Source organism: Triturus cristatus, chromosome 5_2 (assembly GCF_964204655.1).
Source record: "Triturus cristatus chromosome 5_2, aTriCri1.1, whole genome shotgun sequence".
Taxonomy (NCBI): domain Eukaryota; kingdom Metazoa; phylum Chordata; class Amphibia; order Caudata; family Salamandridae; genus Triturus; species Triturus cristatus.
This window is the reverse complement of record NC_140588.1, coordinates 701,961,882-701,982,571: the sequence shown is the minus strand read 5'-3', so window position 1 is coordinate 701,982,571 and position 20,690 is coordinate 701,961,882. Positions and strand designations below refer to the sequence as shown.

Sequence of the window (20,690 nt, the reverse complement as noted above, 5' to 3'; positions counted from 1 at the left end):
GGGCTGCAGAGAGCGAGGAGTTGTGGCCACTTTGTAAGTACAAATGACTGTTTGGCCAGACTTCTTGGGCCGGCCAAACAGCCATGCGTACTTAGCATGTTCTCCACTGGGCTGTATTGTACAGCCAGCATGGAGAACATGCACAGCTTCCCAGCCCCTGTCTGAGTGCCGGACCACAGTGCTCAGACCAATCATGATGCTGCTGTCATGCTGGTGAGAGCAGTATCGTGATTGACTAGGGGAGTCTGGGAGCCTGTGTGCTTTCTGTTTTGCTTTGTGGACAAAAGGACAGAGGAGAGCCGCCACCAGGAAGGTAAGTTACACTTTCTTTTTGATCCCCTTTATTTCTTAAACCCCCCCTCGCCGCGCCACCACTGCTGCCCCATAGCAGCCGATACTGTTTGCGCCACGCAGGGGGACGCAAGGGCGACGAAAAACCTACGTGAGATTTATCTAGCCACACAAGGCCACCTTACATGTCCCTGCATGGCTTAGTAAATCTAGAGCAAGGCTGCGCAAATCGCTGCCTTGCATTATTCTGCAGCAGGGAGGCATTCCATTGGTGGATCGTGGATGTTCCCACGCATCCACCCATGGATTTTGGAGCATTCCCAGATTTACCATTAGTGGTAGACATGGGAATGTGTCAAAATGCTACGCCTCCCAGGTGAGGTGTAATGAGGAGAAATATCTTTATTTCTTTGCTCTAGCCTCTTTCTACATGTTCTGCATTCTGCAGCACACATACAAAGAGGAAAAAGTCTCAAAGGATTGTTTTTTGTCAGGAAGGCACCCTTGCAACATGACGCAAGGCTACCTGCTTTGGGGCTAGGCAGACAAATGTGCCCCAGCGCTAGGATAGGACACAAATGCGCTGTATAATGTTAAATACGGTGCATTCCTGCCCTTTCACGCAGTGCAGTAAGGTGGCTTGCTACGTTGTGCTGCGTGAAAGATTGATAAATCTGCCCCGATGTTTTTAATTCTCAGTACAGAAAGATTTCCTTTGGGAGGTTGACTGGACAAGTGAACTATGGGAATCATCGAACAAATGAAACCCAGTTTAACAATCTGTAACCAAATTTGACAGCATTGTTTTTTGGACAGTCTTGGTTCTGAGCGACTTGAAAGATCCAGGGGCGCTGGAACATGCCCTTGATTTAGTTACACATTTGAAGTAAGAAAATATTTGTCACTTATCTCTCAGTAGATGATACAACTACTGTGAAGGTCAAACTAATGTTGCTATTGCACCAAGGTACCTCCTTCATTCGAGCGGAGGAGCATAGCCTCACAAGCAGCAGAGCCGAAAAATAAAACGGTAATCAAAATAATTTATTATTGTTTAATTTTTCAGCAACCCGTCCTAAACTGAGTGTCAGGACGGGGTGTGGCCAGCGCTGCCGAGTGGCAGCAGCAGAGAGCTATGCGCTTCAAAATGTGCATGCCTCTTTGGCAGCCTTCTTGGGTGAGCCAGCCAGACATGCAGATTTTAAAGTTCTCTAACCTAGCTGTCTTAGACAGCTAGGTTAGAGATAGTAGAGGCCTCCAGTGCTCTTAATGCTGTGAAAGCAGTCCCAGGGTTGAATAGTGCAGTTTCCTGCATCAGGAGTTTCTGTGAGGCGAGAAGACACCTGAGGGAGGAGGACGTCGCACTGCAAGATAAAAGGTAAGTCTATTTTAAATATTTTTTTTTCTATTTTCTACTTTAGGGATGTCGAAAATGTTGATGTATTGAATGTAATTATGAGCTCCCCTTCATAACTATCTTTGTAACCTATAACATAGTTAGCAATGTATCGGGGAAAAAGTTTTAGCATTTTTCCACCAAAGCTTCCCTTGAGAACATTAGATAGTCCACTTTATTCACATAGAAAGTGAAACTGACATTGTTAACTCCTATGATATTTGTGTGCTCTCCCCAAAGGCCAGCACGCCCATTCAGAATGTTGATCCAGCACCACTGTGGAAGATGTCCAATACAAGCACAGGTTACTTTATTAAAGAACAATTACTGTATTTCCACAGATTAATGCACAAGATGAGATATTGCCATATGTGCATCAGAGCTGTAGAATCTGTGACCCCAGGTGCCTTAGTATGTATATAAATGTGTAGGCGACACTTATAGCCACTCATATCACCATAGTACAAAAGTATACTGATGCATCGGTTAGTGGACTGTCAAAAGTTCATGATGAAAGGCACATGAACCCCACAATGCACTTAATGTTGCTCAATGCCCACTCTGTAGTCGTTCATGCAACAGACCAGCTCAAACCTTATCACTGATAGCAGCTTTGATGATGTTTTTTTAATGAAAGACCCGATTCATCTCCAACAACCACTTTCATCCTGCACCACAATAGCACACTGTCAAGCTGACATACAAGAATGGGATTCATGGTTGCCTGCTATTCATTTGCCACTTTCTGCTATTTGTATCCGAGACCGCCATGTTCGATCTCACCTACTGAGCACCTAACTCAAACCCAGAGTTCAACTCTGAGAACTATGACCGGATCGTATTAGGCTCACCAGCTTTATTAACATGTTTCTTCTGCTTCCAAGGAGTTATATCAATCAAGACTATCAAAGATACCTTCTTCAACCTGGTGGCCAACAGGAATTTTGCTCAGCTTGTCATGATTGCCACCCATACCAAAGGGAACCACATGGATCTCATTACCACCATTACTAATTTCACCTGTCACCCCCATGACCTGTGCAGTCTATGTATCATCCTGCCATCAACTTTAACTTGTTCCTTGTATCTCTCACCAATGAAAGTGAAACCAAACCATTAGTCAATTGGCGGATTCTTCACAAATTTGACAAATATGTCCCGCAACAACCGTACAGCTCTGACAGACACATCTGACCCAAAACGGATGTAGAAACCCTGCACAACTTTCAGATGACAGCAGATGCCTATCCCTCAATCAAGATCTGTTCCATTAAGGCCAACTCCTTTGGACCGTCATTTAGCAAGGTATTTGCTGATAGCATGCTCACTATCCCATAAACAGTGGAAAAGTGGAGGCAATGCCAGATGCAAAAAGCCCCAGCGACTCCTAAAAATCTCCTCCACCTGCAAGGAGCTCATATCTGAACCCAAAAGCTGCCTGCTACAAGACCATCATCAAAAAGCACTCTAAGAGAGGCACGTATCCACTGCAAAAACGTACGCACAGCATTTAACAACTTTTTCATCAATATTGACAAAATCTGACAGCATATCAACATCACATATGCACTTACCTTCACTATCATGATGATCCCATCCCACAACACTCCTACATGGACCACCTTCAATTTAGTCTACATAAATAACCTCACCCCATTCCTCAAACTCCTGACAGCCACCCCACAGGAGATGCTTTAATTTCATCAACAATAGTGAAGGAGATCTGTAGGAGGGTTCTGTTGCCAATACAAAGAATTGCAGATGTGTCACTGTTTCAAAATGGCTTCCAGGATACTCAGGAGAGCAAATAGATTCTGCTCCTTGTAACATAGTGCAATTTGGACTCTAATGGCCTTACAACTTGCTGTGCAATTACTCACCTGTCATTTCAATGGAAAATCATAGAGAAGGCCATTGTTAACTAGCTCCACAAGATGATTAAGAGCTGTACCATAGTGCTGAACAAAAAATCCGGGTTGAGACGACAATGCAGAAGAGATGACTACCATTCAAGTGGCTACTGATTTTCTTTAGCTCCCTGACAATAGTGACCCCGGTCTTCTTGTCCTGCTCGACATCTCTCCAACATTCAATATCATAAACCACTGAGACCTTCTTGATACCCTTAAAATCCTTATAGGTTTTAATGGAACCATTTTGCAATGACTTGCAGTAGGCATAAAAAACAGAGCCCAGTGGGACCAAGCAGGTTTATCCAAACCCAGGAACTACCTTGTCATCTCTGGCATGCACATCATGTATCTGCAACCTATACATGTGTGCTAAGCCGCGGAGAGTAAAGAACCCTCCCACTACCTGGAGGGAGGTACTAATGCCCACTGCACAAAATCTAATGATGGACTCTGATGTGGCGACAAACTACCAGACCATATCTCACTTCTCTTATGTTAAGCTTATCCACACTCCAGGGTTGGAGGACATGAAACCATTAGTTCTCTACCTGATTGACCTCATGGCTTGCATTTAAGGTGGTGGGTGAGTTCTGGGTTGGTCAAGGAGAGACTCCTGGCTACAGGCACACTCACCTAGCTAGGGCCAAACTCTGTCAGCACACCACCACCCTTGTTCTACCATACTGCCTTCTCTACGCCACCACCTGCAGTGTTATACCCCACCCTCGTTACAGAATTGCCCTTATTGCAAGTGGATACAAACAATAGCAGTTTTAGAAGTGGGTTTCATAAATAACCTAGCCAGCATAAGTCTATGACTAATGGACGAGGCTCCCAAACAAATCTCAATTTCAGAAACCACATCAGACACAGGGCCAAGACCACCTGCTATATAAGAATCTGAATTCAAAGCTGCCATCCAGGTTTCTGGTCCTATCTCATCTCCATGGAGGCAATGCTCTGCTGACTTGCATCCAAGACCCGCTATACTCTCCCGAAGACTACCATACATGCAGTAGCCCATCTCATCATGGGTCTTCTAAAGAAAGATTGAGACTTTCTGAGACTCAGGAAATGCGAACGGCTCCTGTTGGCTGCCTACACTCCATGAGATACCTAATGATTTGTCTACAAGTCAGTCAGTCAGCTACAGCAACCACCATGCCTGGTGTCCAAGGTTAAGACCTCCTGTGAAACTGGCATAATGGGAAGCAGCATTGCCAGACTGCAAACAAGTAAACAGAGGAAGGAGAAGTTAAGATGCTACGCCTTCTCTCAACAGGTTCCAATTGCATGGAATTTCAACCCAGTTCAGGCTCTACTTCCAGAAAGAGCTGGATCCACTGGTTTGGGGGAACACAACTGAACAGATCTCCACTATGCCCTTGCTAACAACGACCTGCTCTAATTTTGACCTTACTCATATAAATCATATGACTTTTCCCGTCTCCCTAAACTTCAATCCCCTGGGGTTCCATCTCTAATCTATAACATTCGCTCTTGATCCATCGTTCCCCGCCTTCTCTCACCATGTTCCAAATGCTATCACCTCCTAAATACCTTCCATTTAGATATTGTAATTCCTCCCCACTCTACTCGCTTGCATGTTCCTTCTACACTTGCCATCACCTTACTTTACATCTTACTTGTAAATTCTCACTCTGTACATCACTCTGTTGCTTAACAACTATGGTATTTTCACATCACAGACATACGTGCAAATAACAGGCAGTTGAAGCATGTTCGTCTGCTATCGTGAGCCAATGAAGCGTTTGGCTCAAGGCCAATGAGTCACAGTGCGGGGATGCAGTGCCTAAGCACTTTATCACTGTGAGGGGTCAATAAGGCACATACACCTTTTCATGACAAAGCACAGACATGTGATAAGAGTATCTTTGAGGCAGTCTTAAAGTTGTGGTAATTGTGACCAATTGGGTATCACATTTTCTTGAATTTGAAGGAATAATAAATAGCGCAAGGGGTGTACATGAAGCGGGCTCTGCCCAACTTGAGTGGCATCCAGGAGTATATGTACCACTTCACCTATTGTGGTAGGGTGTATCATCACAGGAGGCCCTTGTAAATAAGCATTGGCATAGCCAATAGGTCTCGCTTTCTGGACCTTATAAGTATTTAGTTATGCAGCACGATATCCTTGGCTAAACACTTATAAGGTCCAAAAGGCGAGACCTATTGGCTTTGGCAATGCTTGTTTCTTCTTCTATTCCCCAGGGGTTTTGCTTGAGGCTCATGACACGTGGCTGATGCTGGCATTTCTTAGCTATTTAAAAAGCCTGTATGTAAAACTCCATGATCCAATTTAAACCCCTTCTCAGTTAAGCAACTGGAATTCGAAACTCAATATCTTGCTACTTGTGAATGTTCTCTGGACAGATATGCAAGTTTAACGTCTTCAGCAATACTTTTTCAACACATTATTAGATAGGCAATATGCGATTAGGTTTGACACTCCTAAAAAACAAAAATGAGCACTCCACAAGTCTTCCTCTAGTTTGGTGAAGTGCAGTGACGCTTACTGATGGTTGGATGAGGCGCATCGCTTTGCTGACCGGAAACATTTAGCCTCGGATTTTTCCCCCACCCAGCTTTATTGTTCTTGTCTGTTGTCTAGTCCCAGCAAAGGTCAGTGAACTGATGGGCATTACAGAGACCAACACGTCAATCGTCTATGTTAACCATTGTCAGCATTGGGGAGAGCTTTCTGCTAAACTAATTATTTTATTCGTGAAAGAACAACAACTTTAGATCACTGCCACCCACATGGCCTACTCCCCACCTCCTCAGTCTTTCACGGGAACACAATTGTTAGACTAAACCCTTGTGAATCTGTGCTGCAATTTTAGCTGGGATCACTGTACGTAATACACCCCACACTCTCCCTTCGTTATTGTTGTAAATGCCCGCTCGAGCCCAAGGGAAAAAAAACCAAGCATTTGCAATGCAATAGGTCTCGCAATTTACGCGAGTTTAAGCTATTGGCATTGTAAATGACAATGCCTTTTATTTAGGTTTCAAAAACGAAAACATAAATAAAAGACATTGTCATTTACAATGCCAATAGCTTTAACTCGCTTAAATTGCGAGACCTATTGCATTGCTAATGCTTGTTCTTTGTAGGAGCTAAAAGATTTTAAGGCCGAACCGTCGACTGTGTGGAGGCCAAGTAGTGATAAGAAAATCTGTCTTCCGCCTCATTAGATTACACATTACCTTAATCAGGGTGCTTACATGGCCGGGGTACTGTATGGCATGGAAGAGCCAGAGAACAACATAATTAATTTAATATGCATGTGAAGAATTAGAGGTGTGATGTTCTCTTTTTAACACGGGTTAAATTGGGTATGCACCTAGCTGAAACTGAAGAGACATAATACAGATGGCTTTGACTTTGAGCATCTTGACTGCACAATATCACGGCCAGAAGAACAAATCCAAATCTTAGTTTACAACTGGAGTTCAACACATATTAGAAAACTGCCTTGCAAAAAATATGCTAAAATGGAATCTTTCTTTTTGAAAGTGCCTTGTTAATCAGTTATTATCTGCCGCGGCTTAGGTAGCTGAGCTTACCAGCCGTTTGACCATCATTAAAGAAAGACGCGCTCTGTGCACAAGGGCTCGTTTAATCATTCATGCCTAAAATCACCAAAGGCCAGTTAAAATGGCGAGGGAGAAAATGTTTGCACTAGGCCATCTATTCATGCGCGACCAGATGAACATTATAGGGTTAAGTGTGAATATGAGTTGCTGGAAATTGATTGAGGTTGTTAGCACAGCTGTGAGATTTTCCAGAGGAATTCAATTACAGTGAAAGATATGACTTGAGCTTTACGAGAAAGAGTCTAATTAGACAAAAAGCAGAGTATGGCAAAGTTGTTTTAAGTGTGGAACATCCTGTGCAGCTTATTAAGTAAATGACGCGGAGCCACGGAAAGCTCGTGACCAAGCTTTCCAGTTGCTTTTGACAGCAAACCTACGCTCCAACCCTTTAACATTGATTTTCAAGACAATCCAGCACACACAAAGGATACAGGCCCCGTAACCTAACAATTAATAATAATATTCCTGCAGCACGCCCTGTGGACACAGGAAGCAGCTAGTTGCCGAAATTATTCCTGAAAGATGTGAATGTAGAGAAATTTACAACATCCGCCACGAGGTTCCCGACGCCAGTCAGGCGGCCACCCAACTAGTACCACAGCAACAGTAAATAGCGGCAGGCGCAGAGAAGGACGGCATTGGAGCTGTGATTGGATGGACGACAGGAAAGCTGCTCTGTGATTGGGCATGAGAGGCAAGGTTGATGCTTCCCTCTGTAATTGGCCAGCCGCTCACACCTTCGGAATGGATTGGTGTGCTGTGGATATGTTGGAGAAAGTTTCGTGAAAAACAGTTTTAGGCGAAGTTGTCAAAATGATGCAGAAAATAAACATCAAAGGAGAGAAACAAAAATTAAATGAGCGCTAGTTCGTAAATAATAATAAAAACACCACTTTTGTCAAGGGAGTGGGAAAGAAACAGATACGAAGGGGAGAGAATATGGGTAATGGCAAGAGCTGCCCGCTCGGGAGCTAGGGAACCAAGTTCAAGTCTCCGCGTTAACATCCTGTGATTCTGGGCAGGGCAATCACTTAATTTCCCCGAGCCTCTACCAAACAAGCGGCCGTGCGGCCGCGAAAGTGATCGCGATCAAACATCAAAGCGGCCGCGAAAGTGAAAGTAATCGCGGAAAAGCACGGTGCGTGCGCCCGCGCACATGCACTGTAGCTCTAGGCTGGCCTGGTAGCACTTTTTGGAGCCCTCTCAAAAAGTCTTGCCAGACCAGCGCATGCGCTGGGTCAGGCGAGACCTAATGAGCACTCCACCGAGTCTTCCTCTGGTTTGGTGAAGTGCAGTGACGCTTACTGACGGTTGGATGAGGAGCATCGTTTTACTGACCGGAAACATGTAGCCTCGGATTTTTCCCCACCCAGCTTTAATGTTCTTGTGTGCTGTCTGACTCACAAATGTGTGTGTCCAAGTCAAAAACAAAAGTGAAGTTCTGTTAGCCCAATTTTTTAAAGAGCGCCAGTATGTCGCTTATGGTGTGGTAGGCTCACACAGAAACTGAAACCACTTGCACACTTCTGCAATTGGAGTGAGTTAGAAGGTGATTCTAGTGCTTCTTTGTGTAAATCCTTAAGCCATCGTTGGTTTCGACACAATTAATTCAAACACAGATGTGAATCGTCGAACCGCCTGTTTTCGGAAGTGGCCATACCATAGGAAGGCTGACCAGTGAGCACAAGTGCCAAGCTCACCCGCCCCTCCAACAATAGCTACCAGGCACGCGCACAACATCTCGTCATTCATTTGTACCATCACCCACGTGGGTGAAGGGGTTGCATTCGTTAACTGTAGCAGTCCCCTCCAGTGAAAGTGGTGATGTGAGCGCAGGGAAGACGAAGGGCGCTAAAGTGCGCATCTCAAGCAGAGTATTTAATCCATACAAGCATTGGCCAAAAGCGAGACCTATTGGCTATGCCAAGCGGCCGTGCGGCCGTGAAAGTGATCGCGATCAAACTTCAAAGCGGCCGTGCAGCCGCGAAAGTGAAAGTAATCGCGGTAAAGCATGGCGCGCGCGCCCGCGCACATGCACTGTAGCTCTAGGCTGGTCTGGTAGCACTTTTTGGAGCCCTCTCAATAAGTCCCGCCAGACCAGCGCATGCTCTGAGTCAGGCGAGACCTAAAAATATGGGCCTCCTCCCTTTTCATTTCTCCTTACCTGAGATCTTCAATGATTCCAGCTGACAGCTGGAGCTCTCTGATTCTTCCAACTTCCGAAGGAGGCTGCCCCACCACTTCGATAATTGTTACATGACGCATGTCCAGTCCACATGTAGCTTGCTAAAGAAAGAGGTGGAAACGTGAGAAAACAATTGGCAGAAATTAACATTTGCTAATTAATCTAAATGGTTAACCACACATCTTTGTTCGTAAATGCAACACTTATGCTTGATTTCCAAATATCACAATGTGTGAAATTAGTATTTTGCCTTGACAACGTGTCCGTGGCCAGGATGGAAGGATAAATATTGAATGGTGTGCTGGTTTCAAATCCGAGGAAAACAGTAGAACTTACGTGACCTCACTGTGAAAACAGAAATCTCCATTGTTATGGTATGCATGAGATTTAAAGAGCCTGTTTGCAGTGGCAAATGTGCACAACACCTGCGAATTTTAAGAAACCCTCCTTTTAGATAAAAATATTTACAAATGTAGGCTGTAGGCCAATATCATAATAAAACGCTCCGGCATTTTAAAACCCTGCTTAAGATCAGTTTGCCAGGGAAATTCAATGAGCGAACATTGATCTCCTTTTCTGAAATAATGTGCCTAAAAGGTTGATTGTTCTTTTAGGGTTAGCAAGTGACAGGGAACTTCGGTGCTGGTATGATATGATCAGGTTGCTTGCAAACAAACAAGATGCGAGATCCATAGTTCTCGATTCCTTAGAGTTTTAAGAGGAGACCAGTATGTAGGCTGTTGCAGGAGTCCAGATGGGAAATGACCACTGCAAGGATGAGTGCCATTTTCTTGCCGCTCTGACTCAATGACAGAATGCCTTTCATCAGACATTCATTTGCGAGGTAAAAGATAGCTCACCATCAAAAAATCACACCCACTTTGTATACATTACCTACTGGAACTGAGGGAGAGGCCAGTTCCTGAGGCTAAAATTGAGGGAAGGGACCATGAGTATAAAGGTAATGTTTACGCTATTCAGGCAGACGCAATTTATCTGCATCCAGTGATGGATCTGTCACATGCAGTGAGACAAATTCTGAAGGTTACAGGGCTAATTTTCAAGCTGGAGATGGAGCTGAGCATCAGCATCATACATGTGACATTAATACTGTATGTGTCTAAGATGAATGCAAGGGGTGCATGTGGACCTTGATTAGTGTATATGACATGGTCCAACCCTGGGATAACCACACCTGATGTTGGCTGTTCTAGAGAGGAATGGGCCCAGTTTGACTTGATGGTTACCATTTTTGCAAGAATCACTCAAACCACAACAGCAATATTTCACTGATGGCTGTAGATTTAGCCGCACTATTGAGTAGCATCGGATGGCCAGCTGGTATCAAAGGCATGAGACAAATCTAAAAGGATGAAGGTGTAAGGGATACCCTGGTGACAGTAACATAGTTGTTCCTTGATGTTTAATAGCGTGGCCTTCATGCTATGACCTTTCTAAAAACCTGACTCTCAAACATTTTGGAGGCAATCTGACTAGAGGTAGGAGCACAATGGGCAAGGGACATTTTCAACGGCCTTAGCAACACATGGTAGAGCAGAGTTAAAAACACTATTATGAAACTCATTTGAAAACCATGTACCAGTGGAACCTTTTCATTAGGTATAGAGATACTGATGTATTTTATGTCAACTTTCTCTGTTCAGTAGCCTTCAAAGAACAACTGAAATTATTCAAGTCTAACTCTAGTACGATATATGTCTGCTCATTATGGACAATAGACTCGTCAAGTTTTGATGACGTCAACTATCTGTCCTGTTTAGTCTGTGTATTACCAGACCCGTTTGTAATGTTCCATATGTGGTTACAGAAAGTCACTTCTTCGCTCTGCAATGCCAGCATACAACCTGTAAATGTCAGAGGAATGATGTAACCTCATTCGTATGAGGATGATTTCTTCAAATACATTTGCGTTTTGAGGCAGGATTGTCTAACCAAATAAGCATTTAGAGGAATCACTATAGTCATATTTCTGCTTTGCTTATGTGGCTTTTAGCCTGGCTAATTTAATTGCTACTACATTCCCTACGTAGAAATGCTTTGAGGCCATCCGAGACTATATTGATGTCTTTACACTCATTGTTTGCAATGCACACACGAATTTCAGGCTCTGGTGTTGCCAAAATCTGCCACCTCAGGGTAGACCCGAATAAATGACCACCAAGGTATCTTGGTTTCTAGCTGTGGCCCTGATATTGGTGGCTAGAGTGGCCCCAGGATCGACAGAAGAATGTGAAAGAGGGGCGTGACATTGTGAAATATTAAAGTAACCAATTATGTCTATATGAAAATAAGGTATATTATATTCTTTACTTTGTATTCTCTTCACTAGCTATCAACCAGATCACAAGTAGCCATGGTGTCACCTGAAATCTCGGCTCCAAATATGGGGAGCGAGAAAGGTTGGCCTGCTCCAGAATTAGTCTTCCCAAATACTTGACTCATCAAAATTGGGCCTGTAGAAAGGCATGCAATAGTAATCTTTTAGTGGAAGTCTCGCATTCTAGAATAATCCATCCAGGGTGGCCAGTCTCTCTACCATGACATAAAAGTTTTAAAAACACGAATTACAATGCCTTTTGTATTAGAATTCTGTGCATTGGCTAATGTGTTCTGTCACCAAATTGTTGGAAGATGTAATAGTGAGATGCGTTTCCAATAAGTACGCAACATCTACGTGTTCTGACTTTAGATATTGCTGGATTTAAAACTTTCTGACAGCAATGGACTCCATTAACATTCAATTTTGCTATTTTTATCACCCAAATATCGATGAAATGAAATAAACGGAGTCTCACAAAATGTTTGTTGTAGAGAGCTCTTGACTACCCCTCCATTCATAGTGCACAAAGTGAAAAAAATGTGTTTGTGTTGTAATAGCTTCTTTAGTTTATCCCTCCTGCTCTACTCTAACTCTGCCATCACCCACGCCTTTCTTCTCTAATGCCACATAAATCGTTCTGCCCCACCGCATACATAGCTGCCAAGTTTTCCAGGCCCATGAGTGAAGTGGTGGTCCAGTCCAGGCATTTGTCTTTGAAATCTGGGACTTGTAGTCCTGTTTTATAATGAAATAATCAAGACTACACGTCCTACAGTTAAAACCAAACCAGGACTGGAGAGCATATCGCGCAATACCCTGAGAGACTTGATAGGGCCGCACCTAGGGGGTCCAGTGTCCAAAAGTGAGAACCTGCTGTGCGACCCTACCAAAATTTAGCACTGCACATGGCACACAAATCAGTCACAATGCAATAAAACCACTTGCAGGTAGCCCTAGCTAGAAACAACGATTGGTTAATATGCAGGAAGCAGAATTAATTTAATAACTTTGGCCAATGGCTGCAAATGCAGGGATTGAGCCCTGAGATACATAATTTAACACCTTTTTAGGATTTTACTCAATAACCCAAAAATAACCTATACACTTGTTCTGAGGCACGTTTCAAAATATACTGGGCCACACAATCCTTTGAAACAGCTTCTACAGGCATTGTGCATGATACATCACATATAACATTACTCATGAACATATATGATATGGCTATTTAGACGGAGGCCACCATTAGCTAACCCTAACTTGTGAAGGATATTTGGAATTCCAGTTTCATTCTACACAAGACCTCTTTGCAGCAGTAGCATCTCCCATGCTGTCTTCTGTGTCTTCGAGCACCTGCTGATGATCCTGTTCTGAAATTGCCAGAAGTTAAATATTTGAGGAGACGCACTAACCTGTAGGATGGTAATCTGCATCTTGTAGAAGCGGTCTGTGGATTCTGGAGCTGAGACGATGAGGAGTCTTCGTTTTTCATAAAACTGATCCAAAAGAGCCGCAGCAGAGTTCACGTCGACAACGATTTTCATAGCTGGTAACACAACGAGGAAGGGGATATGAAGGAAGTTAAGCGGAACTAGTAATAGTGTTGCTTTATTTAGTTAAAAACTTTCCAGGTAGGAAATGAGGTCAATCACAGCTCACACCAAGACTGACTTTCTCTTCCTCACTCACAGCCTGCCACATATTTGAACACTTATGTATTTTGTTGAGCAAGCAGGGCTAAAACCGAAATTATCTTCTTTGGACATACACCGGGGGATGAATGGAAGAACTGGTGGACGGCCCCAACCGTTTTCCCCTAGCCCTGTCACCACTGTGAAAAATCTTGGAGTCTTATTAGACTCTGATCTTTCTATGAAGTCGCAGGTGAAATCTGTGACTGGCATGGGCTTTCGGCTTCTAAACATTTTGATAAATTTTCTCTCACTTCTGCCTCTGCCTCACAGACAGACGGTAGTTCAATCCTTGATCACCTCTAGACTGGACTATGCGATTGTCCTGTACTTGGGTATTCCGAAATACTTAGGAAATCGCCTCCAGCTGGTGCAAAATGCGGCGGCTAGGGCTATCTTGATGGTCGGGCCTAGGACCCATTTGGCAAGTCACCTAAAAACGTTACACTGGCTACAAGTAAAGAATAGAATTAACTTCAAGGCGCTGGTTCTAGCTTTCAAGGCCTTGCACGACAGCGGGGCCCTGTATCTTAGAAAGAGAATCACTCCCTATTGTCCGGGCAGGACGCTAAGATCTTCGACCCAACACCTTTTAGTGGTGCCAAAATTTCATCTAGTAAGGAAGGGAGGACGTTCCTTCCAGGTGATCGTAAGCAGATTATGGAACTCGCTCCCTCACTCCCTTAGAAGTGAGCCTGACGTCAACTTAAGACCTGGATGTTCCATCAATAATCTTTGACGTGTAGGAATGAAAGCTTGTCTGATCTTTCTCTTTTCGAGGTATTACCTTAGCGCGGGGACACTCTTTTTGAGTAGCCGTGCGCTCTACAAATCCCCCATAACATAACATAACATACCCAACCTCTCAGAGGTCACTGGCACTTGGACAATCCAGTCACCACTGATATTACAACGTAAACGTTGACCCACTCATTATGCATAATCAAGCCTACGTTGTACATGGAACAAAAGGTATGCCTTCACAGAGTATTGCACTGAAAGGTTTGGCAAGCATCAAGAGCACACCATTAACACGGTATGTCAGTATGAAAATGAGTTCCCTGTCAATAATTCCTCAGGGTTACATCTTCAGAAGAACCCACCTATTTACTTGGATGTAAATTGTGATTCTGATTTTCTACATAGATGGATTAATTAATTAATTTTCAATCTAGACTTATGTTATTTTACACTTACGCTCACAGATGGGCTCAAATTCTGACCAGGCTTGGCTGAATTGGCAGACTCTTGTACCAGGGCCTTGACGCTCGTATCCACCTTCGCACTGGTACTTGCATGTGGCGCCATAGTTGTTGCCAGCTGAGCTACATGTGATGTATCCATGTGGAGGCGGTTTCAAAACTGGGCACCTTCTCACTACACATGCATCAGAAAAGTCACAAATCAAGAGACAGCTGGAGCTGATGAGACATTAATAATACTGAAAAAGTACAATAGTCAAGCCTCAATTTGGTTTTGAATCTGCTCATACTTCCCACACTTTTTCAGGTCTCACATTTACATACCTTTAGCTAGTTCACAAACCGACCTAATGTATTCACTATAGACTTGGAGTGGGAATTGAGTATGCCCCTTGCTCATGATTTAATGAGTCATGTCCATCCCACTTTCCCTCTCCTGATTTGATTGCTTTCTTCTCTATTCTTGTGTTTGTCCTGCCCAAAGAGGAATTTGATACCACCATGTTTTTATTGGATGAAGTATATCCTTCCTCTGCTGACGAAAACACCATGCCCTGCTGTGCATGAGGTACTACTTTTTGTCCCTCTCACAGTCTCTTCCTGCTCCCTCATCTCTTTTCACTCCCTCCTGCTCTCTTTACTTCAAAATAGGCCGCCCCCAAGTAGCTGCTTCTCTGCCAAGCCCAAGTGTGCTCCACATGCCACCCCGTGCTGTATGTATTCTAGGCGGGGAGAGGATGTGGTCCGTCGGCTACGCTGCCGACTTTGGTGCTGGAAACCAGAGTTCGAGCCTCAAGGTCGCATCCACATCCTGTGATTCTGGGCAAATCACTTAATCTCCCCGTGCCTGAATGTGTAATGTAAATACGGTGCTATGTAAAGCGCTCCAATACCTCCATTCGCGCTATATAAATATGCAACAAAAAAAACTAAAAATTACCCCTCCCTCATTGCTCCTTCGTTTCATTCATTAGTCATGAGGAGTTGCTCAAACCTCCAAATAAAGGAGAACATTGGTAAGAGCACACAAGACAAAGGTTCCACACCCGTGAAGTTCGACCAGCAGAACACAGTTGATATCATCCAGGCAACATGGTTCACAAATACATGGGCAAAGAAAACTCCAACCCAGCTATTGATAGCCTAAGAACATGATTGGATGAAACACTTACAGTCTTCAACTTTTGCCTTCCACACATTATAGATTCCACAAGATCAATAAGAATTACACTTCACAAGAATCTCAACATGCAAGAACACATCAGCTCAGCCACCAGAGGAGCAAACTTTCAAATGAGCATTCTAAGAAAAATGAAACCCTTCCTCCCCTTTGACAACCTTAAATCAGCGGTGCAAGCGCTAGTTATCCCCAGATTAGACAATGGGAGTGCTACCCTATGTGGTCTGCTGAGATCCAAGTTGGCTCCACTAAGGTCATTCCTTAACTCTGCTGCAAGGCTCATCACTGGATCGAAAAGGTACAGCCACATCACTCCAGATCTGAAGGCACTAAACTGGCTCCCTTATGAGGCAAGGATTCAGATGAAAATTGGTTGCATGGCCCACAAAGCCCTACACTTCAATACACCGAAGTACCTAGCTGACAAACTGGAACTGTCCAGCGGTGGCAGATCATCTAGAAGCACCAGCACCTTACTGTTGAAACCTCAAAAATTTCGAAAAAAGAAAACCTACAACCGAGCCTTCTCCGGATTGGCCCCTAGAATCTGGAACTCCCTGCCCCCTGAAATCAGACTGATCCCTTCAATCACTTCATTAAAAAAGAAGTCAAACTGCTTTCAATGAACAAATCTCCACCCTGAGCCCACAAGCTCATTTTCTGGATACTGATCTGATGCTGTTCTCCAACCAGTTCTTGCACACCGTTTGAGTACTGGTTTATAACTCACTGTCCCACTCCTGACTTGCAACGGACATTGTCAGCGTTTATGTTTCTTGGTTATCCATTTACTACTTATTAAACTAATCTGTAAAGCGCTCTGATACCCTTCTAGGGTCAAGTTTGCGCTATATAAAACTTTATAAATATATAAATAAAGAAGCAGGCAGAAGCTCACTACTGTGCTGCAGCCAGGTCACTTACCACTCTCGCCCATCTCTTCATTGGCTGCCAGTAGAATTTCGTATTTTTTTCAAAGCCATGGTCATTAGGCACAAATTCACCCACGGCCAAGCCCCTGCCTTTTTACTAACAAATTCTGTGCTTACACTCCCTCTCTCTCTCCTCATTGCAACAACACCGTTCTGTTAATTGTTCCCACGGTGAGAACTGCTAGCTGGGGTCAGAGAAATGTTTGGGTTGCCACAGCCAGAGAATGGAACCTCTTACACACTTTACTGCATTCATTACTGTTACTTGGAAGCTTCAGAAAACAATTAAAAATTCTATTGTTTAGAGAAGCTTTCTCTAATCTTTAATGCCTTTTATCCTTAGTCTGCAGGGTCCCGGGAGCACTTGCATTCAGCATCATGAAACTTCAGTGAAAGTGCGCTTTTTAAATTCCCAAATCATAAGAAAATAAGCAAAACATTAAGTAGCAGCCAAAAGGCAAATTTACCCCAGCCAAGACCAGTGTACAAAGCTCTGGCTGCAGCAACCCAAAACACACCACGGCCAATGGCAGTCAAGACGCCCAACACAAGGGAGAACTCAGACAGAGGAGAATAACTTACAGAGGACCTATCACCATGACCAGGAAAAGAGGGAAACAAAAGAGGAGCCTTGAAATGCACAGCAAACCCTGCCATCAGAAGCAAGGCAAAACCAGAAGCCCAGAAAAACTGAGAATGGCCCAATCAAAAACAAGAAAAACACCCAACACATAGAAACTGTCTAACGACAAAGAAAACTTAGATGTTCAAAGCCCACTCATATAGACGAAGCCAAAAAGTCAGATAATCTCATGGGGACCAGAACCACTCAAAAGGAGGACTGCTGACTAAGGAGCCACTCTGTAGCTAGAATGCAAGGTGAGCAAACCAGGTGGCACTCCAACTACACGAAGACAAAGCCGTAAGAACCGGTGGCGGTCAACACATTGAATTCGGCACAACAAATCCAGGAGGCTCAAAGAACTGAGCCCTGTTGGTCGTCAAGTATAAAGACACAGGAGCCAACAAGGAAACCCACCAGAGCATCCCCTGGAAGCATGGTAAACCAACAATTCTCGACACATATTGGAATCTTTTAAAAATCCTCCAAAGAGATCCCTAAGAACTGGTGCGAACATCCAGAACAGAGACAAGACTGACCATCCTATCATGCACCAAAAAGGCAGCAGAGGCGCAACCAAAACCGTGTATCGCACCTGCTCCAGTAAGACCAGCCAGAAGCCAAGAGACACCTCTGCAGATACAGGCAACAGATTAAAATGCTGCATAGTCTCAAAAGCCAACAACACCTCTCATCACGAGTAGGAGGAACAAAACCAACACCAAAGCTGATGTGCAACCTGCAGGCAGGAGTCTGTCAGACATCAGACAGAAATGCCTCGGAAGCAACAACTCAAAGTAGCGCCACTCAGAAGCAGGATCCATGGCACAAAACAGCACACAGTTAACTGTAGAAAGAACTCACCATGGTCTATAGCTGAGCTGGTGGCCTCTGGCTAACAGTACCGTGACAACGGGACAATTTGTAATTGTCACCCACATTCTAGTTAAGGCAGACGACAAAGAACCCAAACCCAACAAGTCATGAGGGAGAGACACCAACCATCTAACACCAGTAAAAAAGCTATAAGGAAAATGTGAGCAGAATTCCAATGGGGCACTCGAGCACCCAAATGAGGATGCACAGCCTTCCCAGCAGTTAGTCATTGGGAGAAACTTCAGACTGATCATCAAACAGAAAAAAAGATTCCCTATTATAGGCCCTCCAAAAGGGGATAGCCCTTTGAAGGAGTCATCTCAGGCAGGGAAAATCTTGGGGAAAATTTAGACCGTGGGTTTCATGAGGGTGTGCTAGGAGGCAGAATGCTTCATGACTAATGAATGCAATGAGGGAGGGATAAGGGAAGGGCAATAAAAGAGAACAGCCACACAAGATGATCTTTTGAAACTGCAAAAAACCAAACCCTACAAATAGAAAATGTTGCTGTAGAGAACAAAAAGTTTAGGTACAATTAGACAAAAATTAATAATTTACAATTTCATCAACTGCAAAAGTATGAATTTCCCAAACTTCCATGGGCTTATAATTTAATACACCTCTAGTACTCAGAGGAGAACAGCCAGGTCTTGAAGGCCATTCAGAATTTCGGAAATTAGGTGATGGTCTGGAGTTGCATGGGGAGGCTGTTCTAGATCTTTGCTGCAATATAAGAGAAGGAGCGTTCTCCACTCCTGCTTCTGTAGATGCAGGGAATATGGGTAAGTGAGAGAGAGGCAGACCGTAGTCTTCTCGATGTTTGGTGGAAGTTCAGGCGGTGGTTAAAGTAGGCTGGTCCTTGGTTGTGTAGAGTCTTGTGTGCGTGGGTCAGCAGCTTGAATTGGCATCTCTTCTGTATGGAGAGCCAGTGGAGCTGTCTGAGGTGGGGTGTGATGTGAGTTCATTAAGGAAGGCAGAGCATGAGTCTGGCTAGGGCATTCTGTATGGTCTGAAGTCTCTGTAGGAGGTGTGTGGTGATTCCTACATATAGGACGTTACCGTAGTCCTGTCAGCTGGTGATGAGGACATGTGCCATGGTGCGTCTCGTGTGTAAGAGTAGCCACTTGAAGATCTTACGCAGCATGCGCATGGTGAGGAAGCAGGCGGAGGAGAAAGTGTTGATCTGTGATTTCATGGTGAACTAGTTGTCAATGATGATTCAGAGTTCTCGGGCATGGTCGAAGGGAGTGGATGCGGGTCCTAGGTCAGCACTACCATCTTGTCTGTGTTCAGCTGTATGCAGTTGTTCTTCATCCAGTCATTGATGCTGGTCATGAATCTGTGCAAGTTGGTTCTGGTGGTGGTGGGGTCGTCAGTAATTGAGAGGATGAGTTGGATGTCGTCTATGTAGGAAATTATGTTGAGACCGTGGAATCTGATGATGTTGGCCAGCGGGGTCATATATGCGTTGAAGAGCATGGGGTTAAGGGATGAGCCCTGGAGAACACCATAGGTTATCTCCTTGGGTTCGGAGGTGAAAGGTAGGAGATGGATCCTCTGGGTTCTTCCGGTGAGGAAGGAGGTGATCCATCTGAGTGCTTCCCCTTTGATGCTGATGTGGTGTAGTCTTTCGGTCAGTGTGTGGTGGGATACAGTGCCAAAGGCTGCCAAAAGGTCGAGGAGGATCACAGCTGCTGTTTTTCCTCGGACGAGAAAAGTGTGGATGTCGTCGGTGGCTGCAATCAGAGCTGCAGAAACCAGACTGGGAGGCGTCAAGTAGCTGGTTAGGCTCCAGGAGGGTCACTGGTGATGAACTTTTCCAGTACCTTTGCAGCAAATGGGAGCACAGAGATTGGCCGGTAGTTTTGGGGTTTGCTGGGGTCAGCAGAGGGTTTTTTGAGTAGTGGTCTGGCATTGGGAAATGTTGCAGTGGAGCCAGGGCTGGCTTTAGCGCTGGTGGCGCCCTGTGCGACAATGTCTGTTACCCCCCTCCCACAATGACCACCTCTGCCACGGATTCCTTGACTAGCACCCTTTATCACTGCCCCTCAAGTCTCCATAACCACTGTCTCTCAGATTCATTTAGTTTTATAGCGCCACTCATACCAGTGTAAAGTGTCGCAGCACTTTACATCACAGACACATTGCACAATCATACATGTGTAAATCAGTGTATAGGAAATGTTACATCAGACAGGACTACAAGGTGTAGTGTAGGAGTGACATGTCAACTATCATAGTAGGTAATATAGTTTGAGTCCTTATTCTGGAAAAGCCCAAATTCTGAATTTAAAACGTAACATCATTGTTAGGGGTTCTCTTTAATAAGAATTGTTTTCAATCCAAATGAACTCTTTTCACAAGATTAGGATGTTAAAAGACTGGGCAAAAAAAGATATAGCTCTAACATATACCTTGCAGTTTGCATGCAGCTCTTTGATGA

The 20,690-nt window shown here is 44.2% G+C and overlaps 1 protein-coding gene across 1 annotated transcript in view; it reads right to left on the bottom strand.

The window, feature by feature from the left end:
* SRPX2 (sushi repeat containing protein X-linked 2) overlaps nt 1-20,690 on the bottom strand; it is a 424,745-nt gene that overhangs the window by 11,830 nt on the left and 392,225 nt on the right. Inside the window, exons 8-10 of the mRNA XM_085607790.1 lie at nt 14,633-14,812; nt 13,157-13,290; nt 9,386-9,507 (exon numbers count right to left, since the gene is read on the bottom strand). Coding sequence (XP_085463916.1) covers nt 9,386-9,507; nt 13,157-13,290; nt 14,633-14,812 — 436 coding nt within the window. The remainder of the gene's footprint in view (nt 1-9,385; nt 9,508-13,156; nt 13,291-14,632; nt 14,813-20,690) is intronic.